At 38.2% G+C, this 12,615-nt stretch overlaps 2 protein-coding genes across 4 annotated transcripts in view; both read right to left on the reverse strand.

Annotated features, from left to right (window-relative positions):
* Positions 1–943, reverse strand: part of LOC133483957 (guanine nucleotide-binding protein G(i) subunit alpha-2) — a 40,725-nt gene extending 39,782 nt beyond the window's left edge. For 2 of the 3 annotated variants that reach the window (XM_061785878.1, XM_061785877.1), the window contains exons 1-2: positions 794–943; positions 447–590 (exon numbers count right to left, since the gene is read on the reverse strand). In XM_061785878.1, coding sequence (XP_061641862.1) covers positions 447–590; positions 794–830 — 181 coding nt within the window. In that variant the 5' untranslated portion in view covers positions 831–943. Of the gene's footprint in view, positions 1–446; positions 591–664 lie in introns of all 3 variants that reach the window. The other variant, XM_061785880.1, reaches the window with a different exon arrangement.
* A 1,651-nt stretch (positions 944–2,594) lies between these two features.
* Positions 2,595–11,443, reverse strand: LOC133483570 (serine protease 1-like). Its single transcript, XM_061784970.1, has 6 exons — positions 11,278–11,443; positions 9,865–9,885; positions 7,432–7,594; positions 5,667–5,935; positions 5,229–5,368; positions 2,595–3,746 (listed from the first exon to the last, which is right to left on the reverse strand). Exons 1-6 carry the CDS (start codon positions 11,426–11,428, stop codon positions 3,462–3,464), a joined length of 1,029 nt encoding a protein of 342 aa, XP_061640954.1. The 5' UTR covers positions 11,429–11,443; the 3' UTR covers positions 2,595–3,461.
* Positions 11,444–12,615: the final 1,172 nt, after the last annotated feature.

Raw genomic sequence — 12,615 nt, forward strand, 5'->3', positions numbered from 1 at the left:
CTTCTGGCTGGCCACTCATACACACACAAAAAAAATTGAGAAAAATATTACAACATATGAATAAATTCTAAGTATTTTAAAATAGGGAGTTACTTTTCAATCACCCTGTAAGTTGGTCAACTACGAATGACCAGCCGGGTCTGCGCATTTCAAAAATCAAATGTGGCCCTTGAGCATAAATATTTGCCCATCCCTGTGATGGGGCAAAATATTAGAAACATCCCTCAGTATGATTGACAGTGTCATGAGGGAGGCAAAATGAGAATGACAATCAAAATGAAGCATCATTATCTTTGCCAAGACATATTTAATGACACAGCTCTTGTACCGGTTGTCATGAGACAGAGCAGGTGTACCTAATGGTGTGGCCAATAAGTATGTCTTTGCTTGCCAAAATGTACATTTTAAACAAACGTGGGAGCAGATCAGGCAAAACCGAAGCTTACCTAAAAGGAGCAGCTTCACTTCCCTGGCCGCCTTCTCTCCGTCTTCTCGGAGGTTTTTGTCGATCATTTTGGACCTCTCCGCGGCCGCCTTGTCCTCGGCACTCACCGTGCAGCCCATGGCTCCAAGGCAGGGCAGCGCCGAACCTTTCGTCCGGCAAAAAAAATAAAATTAAATAAAAATAAATAAATAAAAAGGCTGTCTAAATAGAATAAACCACCTGAAAGCTAATAAAAAAAGATTTGAAAAAAATAATCAAAAATAAAAAAATCCAATGGGCAAAAAAATAAAAGTCTCTAGATCAATAGGAGCTTAAATGGTTCCGGATCATGTGAGTTGACTGTGTTACCGGCGGTCCATTTCCACACAATCAGAACCGCTTCCATGGAGCAGCTGAAAGATCAGAGCTCGCCGGCTGCTCCCATCCCAGATCACAACCGACCTGCCTGCTTCTTCGGATTCTTCGCGCTACGGTGGCCCGCTGAGCTCAAAAGCGATTGCACACACGCAAACGAGGCGTTTAGTGGGCAGACTGGTGCTCAAGGGACACTCTTGAGTGGATTAAAACAGGTTATTCGTAGTTGAGCATACATTTTCATAATCAATTTAATTGTAATTAATACAGCAATTATTTCCCCAAAATAAACCTTGCTAAATATATGCATACATCCATCCATCCATCCATTTTCTGAGCCGCTTCTCCTCACTAGGGTCGCGGGCTATGCATACATTTATTTCACTATTTGTATTTGATTATTTACCATAAAAGAACTAACCAATTATTGAATACAGTGGTTATCAAACATTTACACCAAGTATCATAAAAAAAAATATTAATAATAATACACCTCCCACCATTTGGTTGTAGATGGTGGATGTTCATCCTTGTCGTTGAAATACAATAAATAACAAGCATTTATTTTCTAAACCACTTGTCCTCATAAGGGTTGCAGGTTTAGGGCACCTGGGACGGTTTGCCAGTCAATTTTAGAACACAGACACCTACCAGACTATGTCACCATGCTGCCCGTGTTGTATTATTCCATCAAAATAATCATATGTTCCATATAGGCATATATAAAGTGTGTTTTCTCTTTAACTTTATTTGTAAAAGTAATAGATACAAATGCAGCAATCACGTGTTGTGAACCAACATTACCAATAGGTGTCACTATAAAACCATTAACAACAATGCAAAAAAAAATACAAATATATATATATATATATTTTACGATTGATTTAATAAAATGTGCTTGTATAGACACTATTAGCAAGAATTGACATCATGCTGCCATCACATCATTAACTTAAGTTACTTGTAGTGAAATTAAATTGTATTTAAATGGATCTGGTATCAAAAGAGTATATGAAACAAACTTCTTGGGAATGATGATAGCTTATAAACTCTGTTGGAAGTCACATATAAAATATATTAAAAGCAAATTAGCCAAATTGTTGGAATTCTCTATAAAACCAGGGAGCTGTTGATTATATAGAAAATGTTTGCAACTTTGCTAATGTTGTATTTTTCACTTATAGTGCCATATATGACTTATTGTGTGGAGGTCTGGGGAAATAGACATAGAATAAAAATAGATCCTAGTATTAAATTACAGAACAGAGCTATTACAATAATGAACAAAGCAGGTTAACTTGACATGACTAATCCATTATTCATAAAGTCGTTTATATTGAAATTATTTTCTGTTAAGAGCAAAAGCCTTCCAGATTGTAGTCAACAATTTTTAAGGAAATAAAATTACAATTTAAGAGGGTTATGTATTTTTACAACCTGTAAAGTGAGAGCTAATATAAAAGAGATATGTTTCAGTTTTGAAAGTTAAACTCTAAAATAGCCTTAGTAATGAGCTGACATTATGTAGCTCTCAAGAGAGATTTACAAAGGCCTTAAAAAGTAAAACGATTCAGGGTTATAAATTAGAGGAAATCTCTTTTTTTTCTCGTTTTAAGATGTATTTTCTTTCTTTTGCTGCAGATGTCTGGGTTTTTCTGAGGATCCTTAAGGATACGAAAAATTAAGCATTGTGCTCTAGTCGACTCCTATTTTCGATCAATAACGGTGGAGTTGTGTGATCTGGTTGGACGTGTTCTATGATGTATTCCACCCCTGTCTTGTATGTTCACACAAGTTGCGTTATGTGATTTATTGCAAGAATGACCGAAAAACAAACTATTCATTCATATACAGTATATAGTGTATAATCATCAGTATATAATTGGAAAATGTCCCAATACTGTATTTGTTAAAAGTGTAAACCTGTAAGAAGCTAGAACATACAGTATCTTATGACACTAGCATTGATCAATATCTACACTAATGTCGATATTATTATTTACACCATATCAATCCACCCAAAACAAGCATTTTGTGGCGGCTTTTAATCGTTTGTTCTCATTTTCATTCTTGCTACTCAGCCACCATAAAACAACAACACCACCTAATGTTGTGGTCAACAGCATATACTTAGAAAGTAACAACCCAAAGTGCAGTAATACAAATATTATTTGACATTGCGGTATAACCATAAAAAAAGCTTTAATACATTAAAAGATTAGACTGCAAGATAACAGACCCCAGACTGACCCCAGAACAGACCCCAGACAATATCCCTGACCGTACTTCAATTCAAATTGACCACTTCACATGTAAATGTCAATCAGTGCAAAACGTTGCATGAGGTGAAAGTGTGACAAAGAAAAGTAGCTTTGCTTAGCTGAGCTTTCTGACTACTTACATTTATCATCAGTGCAAACATTTTGAACCTATCGGCATATAAAAGGTAAATACGAAAGCAAATGATGCATATTTTGGTCTTCAATGAAGGATCAATTCAACAATACTCGAGAAAACCTAACAGATAAAAAAAACTGAATTAATTCTTCATTGGACAATTACTTTAATTAAAATGAATGATCTTTAGCTTTCTATAAGGTAACTTTAGGCCACCAAATTTTGATTTGGTTTGAATCTGTTCACTTGATGTTGATGCTCCTCATCACATGAGCAGCAAGGCGGTGAAGCTCGACAGCAGAAGAGCGAGCAGCAGAGGAGCCGAGGGGAAACCCGCCACACCGCCATCTGTGGTGGTTGTGCCGGGCACAAAGTCAACGAAGCCCGGCATGTCGCCGCTGATGCGATCCGTGATCCAGGTCTGGTACTGGGACACTCGGGCGTAGACTCCCGGAAAGTCGGGCAAAGCGCATCCACGTCCAAAGCTCACCACGCCAAATTGGACCCACCTGGTATCATTTTTGCTCACCAGCGGACCGCCTGAATCCCCCTGCGCACATTGACAGTACAATTCAACAATAAAAAGAGTACGTCAGGTTTATTCCAAGGACCCCCCTCATAATCCTAACACCAATTAAAAATAACTACAATATCCATCACCAAAAGCCATTGGAGTTGTTTGGTTTTTGGGACCTAAAAATTCATGACCTGTTCAGGAATTTAATTAAATTGAATATTTTTCCATAGTCGCTAGCTGATGTGCACTGCTTACAATAGGGCTGCGAACAGAGACAAGCATAAAAGCAATTAGTGTTGCCAAGTTTGCAAGTTGGTCGCAATATTCAACGACTTTCCAACTGCTCTAGTGACTGTTTTTCAAAAAAAAGCCCACAAACTGAGCGACATTGCCCAAACTGACTGAACTGTCGTGCAGTGGGTCGGGTTCTGCAACTAGTTTTAATCAGAGGCCGAACATCGGCCGTAGATTTTGCTGTGATTCAAAATTTAAATCGCAGTCAACAGCGTCACAACGTTGAAGATGTAACAGCCAATCAAAAATGCATGAGCTTTCACCAAAAAAATAAATAAAGTTTCTGGGTTCTAAGCACAAGCGAGTCCCAGCCGACAATTGGGTGTTTTACAATAATACTTAACATTATTTAAAAGTTAATATTTACGTGTGGCTAGTCTGTGTCACCAAAATGCATAGGTGCAGTCAATGAATGGGGCGATCAATCATGGCCAACAGCCTTTAAAAATAGCCATACGTTCACTTCATTGTAGCTCATTTTCTGTCTTTGTTGTAATGCACTTTTTCCTTGACAATCGCGCCATGGTTTTGTGGTTGAAAAAAAAAAATAAATAAAATAAAATACATTACAGGTTATTGTATGTGTAGCGTCAAAACCCGAGACAGGGTCACTGTTTTCCCTTTGCAGCACTCCAGTTGATGTATAGTGCTGAATCACTTGGATTCAGATAATATTTTTTTTCCCCACAACTGTTCGGTTCAGGGCAGCACGGTTAGACTGGTTAGAGCATCTGCCTTACAGTTCTGAGGACCGGGGTTCAATCCCCGGCCCCGCCTGTGTGGAGTTTGCATGTTCTCCCCTTGCCTGTGTGGGTTTTCTCCGGGCACTCCGGTTTCCTCCCACATCCCAAAAACATGCATGAATTGGAGACTCTAAATTGCCCGTAGGTGTGACTGTGAGTGCGAATGGTTGTTTGTTTGTATGTGCCCTGCGATTGGCTGGCAACCAGTTCAGGGTGTACCCCGCCCGATGATAGCTGGGATTGACTCCAGCGCGCCCGCGAGCCTAGTGAGGAGAAGCGGCTCAGAAAATGGATGGATGGATGGACTTTAGAAGGTTCACTAAATAAATAAACTTAAAGTGAAGGGTATCAGCGACGGCATGATTGCTTGATACGTTGCGCCTGTACACAGATTTCACTTTTGATTTTGCTTGAGCGTTCACACAATAAGTGGGGCGTTGCTCAAATATTCAAGACAGGGTGGAGTTAGCAAGGTCACCTGGCACGAGTCCCGCCCCCCCTCTGGGATTCCGGCGCAGATCATGTTGCTGGTGATGATACCGTACGCATCATTGCAGTCGCTGTTGGATATCACTGGAACGGTCACTTCCTGTAGCGCCTGTGGCGACGGAAGCGGAACTAACGAGGTAAAAAAAAGCAGTCATTTTAAAACTTCACTCATACGGAAAATACTGTACATATAAGTACAGTACTGTATGAAGAATAGAGGATAGCTAGAGTAAGGTACCGAGCAAAGTATAGGGTGTAGTATATAATAGACTATGAAGTATACATAAATATAGAAGTATATTTTAACAAAAATAAAGCGTAGGTGTGGATATACAAATATAATAGTGTATATAAATATAGATTATAGTATCGAGTAACATGAAAAGAATATAGTATAGAACATAGCTAGCTAAATAGATGAATGTACCGCTGGTTCCGATAGAGCCCCATCCGGTGACCCAGGATTCGGTTCCGACTGTGACGTCGCTGCCCGGAGTGGCGAGGCACACGGGTCGGATGAAGGTGGTGAACACGACGGGCGAGGAGAGTCGCAGCAAGGCGATGTCGTTGTCGTTGGTAATAGGGTTGTAGTCTTCGTGGCCGATGAGCTGCGCCACCTCACGCACCTGCTCGTTGGCGTTGCTGCCCTCCTGGTTCTGGCGGCCCAGGTAGATCAGCAGGTTGCTGATGAACGGGCTGTTAGCAAACACACAACTCAGTGACATCATTTCAAACAATCGACATACATTGTTCGCCATCGTTCGCACCCCTGCTATGTCACGGATTTTTAATTTATTAAAATATATATATATTTTTTTGTGATTGTGAAACAACAGATTAAAGTGAGACTGTCAAATAAACAAAACGAATACAGTGATATCTTCAAATATGAGTGGCCCAAACTACGAGTCGACATCCGGCCTGTTTTTTTTTTTTGTTTGCTTTGACTTGTGAGCCCAAACTTGGTCAGTAAACTCAATTCAACTGCACAATAAGCAGCAGTTTGGCAAGTAGTGAATAATTCATCAAAAAGAGGCTTCAAGTTGAAGTTTTCTGTCAAACTAAACATAACACCAAGAGAATTTTATTTAAAACAGCCAAACTACTGCCTAAAGAAAGGTGTCACTAGTTTAATGCTATCATACAATGGAAAACATCATTAACATGCTAATAATTAGCATCAATAGTCACGAACCCTAAAACAGATACTTGAAAACAAATGGTGGAGCAACACAGGTGGAAAAATAAAACAATACTCCCAGGCATATATTCTTTATCCTCTACAGAAAATACTAGTATTACAACATCGTACTGAGTCAGAGTAGTTATGAAATTATTCTTCTTTGTTTGTGTCTGCATGACTGGATTATACTGCCCCCGGTGGCCAACCTGGGTACATTAGTAGGAGCAGCACAATAAATTGAATTGCAGCTTTTAATCGTGATAACGTAAATGATAGGGGTGGGAGGATGATGTGTACATTTAAAACAACAATGATACAAATTGCAATATTAATAATAATAATAATAATACTGATAGCAATTATTTTTATTTAGAAAAAATAAGGGAAGGGAGGGGGTGCAACAAGCCACCACCCACCACCCCCGGCCCTCCGACAATTTTTAAGTGACAGTTTGTTTTTACAGTACAGTGGTGCTGATATTAATTCGTAACTCCCATCTCAAATCATCTTTCCCCATTGAAATGAATGAGAATGCCACTAATCTGTTTCATCTTTCCCTAGAAAAAAAAAATCATTTTCTAATTTGCATTTTAGTGAGGAAAAATGGTCTATAGTATATTACTTAATGAAAACGTATAGTACTGCACTAGTGACATAAATATAATGTTAACAATTAAGCTATTTTTGTCACACTTTTTGTCTCAATTCAATGATGAGGAATGCTCCTCCTCCTGATGTGTGCACCTTGGGGGCAATATAATACAGACATACGGCTTTACACAGAGACAGATGCGACAATGCCTCAACAGTAGTATTACGCAAACAAGAAAGTGAGAACAGGTGCTAAGGAATACTTTTGGGGGAAAAAAAATAATTTCACACGGTAATTTTATGGTCTCTTTTGTGGATTTGAACCTATCGCAATTGGGTCTGTAACGTTGGGCCTGTAACGTATCCTTCACAATGAATGTGGGTTCACTGTAATTCTATAAAGTCATGTGAGCCTCACGTCGGGAAGCAGTGAGCGGCGCACAGCACCCATTGGTCGTTGATCAGTGACGCTCCGCACGTGTGGAAGCCATTTCTGTGCAAGCTCCCCTGCCAGGGCCACGCCCCCTGGGGTGCCGTGTCGCCGCCAACGATCCTGGGGTTGTTTTCTGCTATGCCACATACTGTCAGACACACGCACACATACACACAGACAGCACTTAGCATTTCGTCTTTCATGGTACAAGCCAGTTACAGCCGCTACATTTTCCTGTTTTTCCATTTTAGATTTCTGTCGCTGCGATGATGGACACTTATTTCACATTTGAAAAATCTTACAGCACACCACCAAACAAAAATGTCGCAAAAGTATGCACAGTAATACCTCGACCCACGAGTTGACTCTGTTCTGTGACCAAGCTTGGAGCTCAAGTTTCTCGTATGTGAAATAAAATTTGCGCATTGTTATAAATTGAAATTTCAATGTGCTGTAGGAAAACAAAAGAGAATGTAAAGAAACGACCTAGTATTATATAGTATAATTACTGTATGTCCTGTACTTTTCATGTATTGGATGTGTGCCTTTAAGGGGCCTGGCCTAGTGAGTGACATCAGCACTTTGAGCCTGGTTGCATGAGTTGTAGTCGATAGCAGCTCTTTGCGAGTGTTGTCATTTCTACATTCGTGCGTTTGACTTTTTCTCCCGTTCAATAAATGACTGAAAGTGCATCGGCTACTGTGGCTCTCCTTGCCCACATGCGAGGGCATTACAATACCTTAATCGCTCCATTTTCTTTACACTTCTCGCTAGTGGCAGCGTATGTGCAAATAAATAAATAAATAAAAATAAACATATGTAATGTATATTGGAATAATAATTATCTCTTGTTGACACACAAATTGACTTGCTCAGTGTGGAATCGGGGCCACATTTCCATCACTGATGGACACTTGCTCCCAGAAGTCCAGTCAAGAAACGGCAACGCTTACATGAGCTACAATTAATACAATTAATTTATTAGTACCAGTTTCGGGCATCACGGTGATAAAGATAATAGCATACTAACAGGCAATGTAATTAATTACTATTTCAAATGTTACAACGACGTTATTGTTACCGACAGTGAAATAAAACCAGTTATTACGCAATTATAACTAACGGCTCGCTAAGCCAGGACAGGAGCTGAAAATCGAAGGTGAATTTTATGATTGTCTTTCTTTGACAAGAGGGGAGGGGTAACAGACATAATAATTATCTGCTAAAGGTGGCGTACGATTTCATGGTAAGCCAAATTAGTGCCAGGCGGGTGCTGTCGTTACAAACAGTCACACAAGAGTACTAGATCTGACTGGCTTTTTCAAGATGGAAACACAGGCACTACCTCAACGTTATTTATGTTCAGTAAAAGAGAAGACATGAAGTGTACTTTACGTCCCAAACAAAAGTGTTTGTCCACGTCCATTGTTCGTAAATCAAATCTCATGAAACGTCTGTCAACGGCACACCCCAGTTTGATTTGTTTAAAGTACAAAGAGTTTAAAGCACTTTATTGTTTAACTGTTGTCCTAGAAGTTGTTTGGAATCCGTGTGAAAGTTTTTTTTTTTTTTTTTTTAATGTTATACTACAATGAGTAGTATAACAAACATAACATAACAAAAGCACTTTTTTTGGTTGAAACATTTAGTGACAAAACTTATTGTTACTAAAACTTTTAGTAATGAAGAAAACACTTTAATTAGGGCCTACAGCTAATCTACCAGTTTTGGTTTGAGGTCACATGAATTTCAAGTTAAATGAAGTACCAGTCTATCCTGTTCTATTCAGTCACTGGCCCGTGAAACACGCGCAAAAATCTGAATTTTATTACATATATGTTTTTCAAAAGAGTAATTCAATAATTTCTGTCCCATGTAACTAATTACATTTGACAGAATAATTTAGTTACTAATTCAATTATGCATTTTCGAAAATAACCAGTACCTATAACTAATTACTTTTTTAAAGTAATTTGCCCACCACTGAGTAGTACTACTCCCATTAATACTGTCAATCACAATAGCATTATTATTGCTAATTCAATGAATACAGAAGACACAGCTCCCTTATCCCTGATGCAATCCCTCTATCGTGTCTCGCTCTCTTTCGGTCACTTGCTCTGTCTATGTCTGTCTGTGTAATGTGTCCGAAGGTAACTTCTGCTCTGAACTGCCATAATATAAATAGAATTCAATTAAATTGAATCATCAAACACTACGTTAATTCAGCATTTGACTTAGAATTCACGATAGCATTCACACAAGCATTCAAGTTAGTATTCTCTGACTTCATGTGGCCATGTAAACACACATTTGTATAAGGGTACGCCTTAAGCAAACCCATACACACTCTAAGCGATGACTAAGCACTTTTCTTCATTGTGTAAAATGCAATTGAATGGAAAAAAATGTACTCACCATTCAGCTGCCCACCGCCACCTACAGGACAGTAAAATGGAAATTATTCAAGATAACATGAGAGCGAGGCTCATTGGATACACCAATAACAGTAATGTCAAGGTCTGTGTTTTGGTTTGGGTTGTGTTTAGTTTTGTTCCATGTTTTCCTGTGTTCCATGTTTGTCGTGTGCTCATTAGGTTGTTGTGTCCACCTGTTCTCGTCTACTTTGTGTCGACCAATCAGCTCTCTCCAGCCACCCGTGTCTTGTCCAGGTGTTCCTCGTTGTCTCGTCAATTTGTTTGTATTTAGTTCCCTGGTTTCTTTCAGTTCTTGTCGGTTCATTGTCGTTGTCACATGTCATTGCCATGTCATAGTCGCCAGCTGTCTTTATCATTGTGGTATGTCATTGTCAGGTGTCATTTTCCCTTTCTATTCCATGTCTTACTCACAGGTCTTAGTTTGTTTCCAGTTTTAGATATTCGAGTGTTTCTTTGTTACTTTGATTTGATTGGTATCTGTTGTGGGACTTCGTTCAGTTTTCCCTTTTTGAAGATTAAATATTATTATTTTGAGTTTCCCACACTCCTGCCTTGCCTCCCTGCTTCCCTGCAATTGGGTCCACCATGTTCTTGCCTTGCGTTACTCTCCTTCGCCCTAACCACGTACGTGACAAGTACTTATCATAAAAATACCTGCAGATGGAAGTGTGATGTGTCTCATATGTAAGTGAAACCCTAAGCGAATCACCTGCAAGGGAACATTCATTACATTATTGCGTAATCGTTTTAATAATTTTATTTGACTTAGTTACTTGCAATTTGAGTTGCCAAAAATCCTTAAAAAAAAAAAAAGAAGCACAGAACAAAGTGAGAAGACAAAGACAAAGTTAGTCTATATAGTATGTAAAAACAATGCCCTTATATAGGGAGGATTCACGTTGTTTTAGGAAGTTTTAGATGAATTGTGCTGTCAGTTACAATGTAAAATGTTGAGAATGCTTGACATCAAGTAACATCTTAATGTCGATATTGAAGTCAAATTTAAGAAGGATAACGTAAAGAATGATTAACTGAGTAACATTTAAAGAAGGACTAAGACTATTACATATGATTAATGATTATGCTCAACTTTTAGAGCTTCGTTTTTCCACAGACTTCTTATTTGAGGTATTATGGTTGCACTTGTGTCATCTCATAGCTAACAATGAAATGTTGATGAACGGAGTTCAGTTTAATTTTTTTTTTTGGTTAAAAGAAAAAATAATCACAATTTTGTGTCTCAACACTCAAGTCCAATATGTCATTCAGTCAAGCCAAGTTTGACATTGCTCTGACACTAATTCATGTTTGACAAGCACCGTGTCAATGACACACAACACACACGCGGTATATGAATCTATATATTGAGAGAGAAAATGAACGCAGAACTCACCAGGGACCAGGACAGCGAGGAGCAGGAAGCTGAGCCGACAGAATTCCATTTTGTGATTGAAGGGAGTACAGACGACGAGAGTCAATGTGTCTGATCCCTGGTACACGGCTCTTAACATGGACACGCCCATGAGGAAATCAATTATCCTCATTACCTGTTCGACAGTTCAGAGTGCGTCAGGTGTACACACCTTAATAGTACTCAGTCACGTACACAACACAACCTTCCGTTGATCCCAAAATTGATAGAAGACAGAGGAAAACACAAGGAAGTTTAATATGCGAAGGTCCACGTACACACTGCACTGCAAAAACTAAGACCTCAACAAGATTAGATATCTTGGATCCAGGAAAGATAACTTATTGCTTGGCAAGATATTACTTCTTACAAGGCAGCTTTGGTGTAAGAGCAGTTCACTTGCTTCAAAGTATATTTTTCCCATGTATATATATATGTATGTATATATGTATATATATATACATGTATATATACGTGTATATACGTGTATATATACGTGTATATACGTGTATATATACGTGTATATATATGTATATATACGTGTATATATACGTGTATATATATGTATATATACGTGTATATATATGTATATATACGTATATATACGTGTATATATACGTATATATACGTGTATATATATGTATATATACGTATATATACGTGTATATATATGTATATATACGTGTATATATATGTATATATACGTGTATATGTGTATGTATGTATATGTATATATGTATGTATGTATGTATATATGTATGTGTATGTATATGTGTATGTATGTATATGTATATATATGTGTATATGTATATATGTGTATATGTATATATGTGTATATATGTATATATATGTATATATATATTCAGTTCATTTAGTTGATTTTATAAAATCCTTTCAAAATCTGACATCTCCATAAAAGTAGTACCCTTATCTTCATGTTAGACTTCCGCAAGACCACATTAAAGTTACAGGCAGAATGCAATTTGTCTCTGACTGATATAAATAGCCAATTTGGCATCGCTGATTAAAGTATTTAAGAGCTGGTACTAAAATTGCTGTGAAGTGTTTGTATGAACAAAAATGAGCTATGCTGGAACAAAAATGCAGTCAGACGAGTTTGAAAGCGAAACCGAGAGTTGCTCCTTGTGTTTGCCACTCTTGAATGAGTAGGGAACAAGGACGTGTATTGCTTGTCCTCAATCAGTAAATCGATCAAGCTTTATTTTTAAATGCTTTTCAAACAAAAATTGCAGATCAAAGAGCGTTATAGAAATAAAAAATAAATCAATCTCACCTGCCACCTGTTCACAGGGACACAGA

This window comes from Phyllopteryx taeniolatus, chromosome 9 (genome assembly GCF_024500385.1).
Source record: "Phyllopteryx taeniolatus isolate TA_2022b chromosome 9, UOR_Ptae_1.2, whole genome shotgun sequence".
NCBI classification, from domain to species: Eukaryota; Metazoa; Chordata; class Actinopteri; order Syngnathiformes; family Syngnathidae; genus Phyllopteryx; species Phyllopteryx taeniolatus.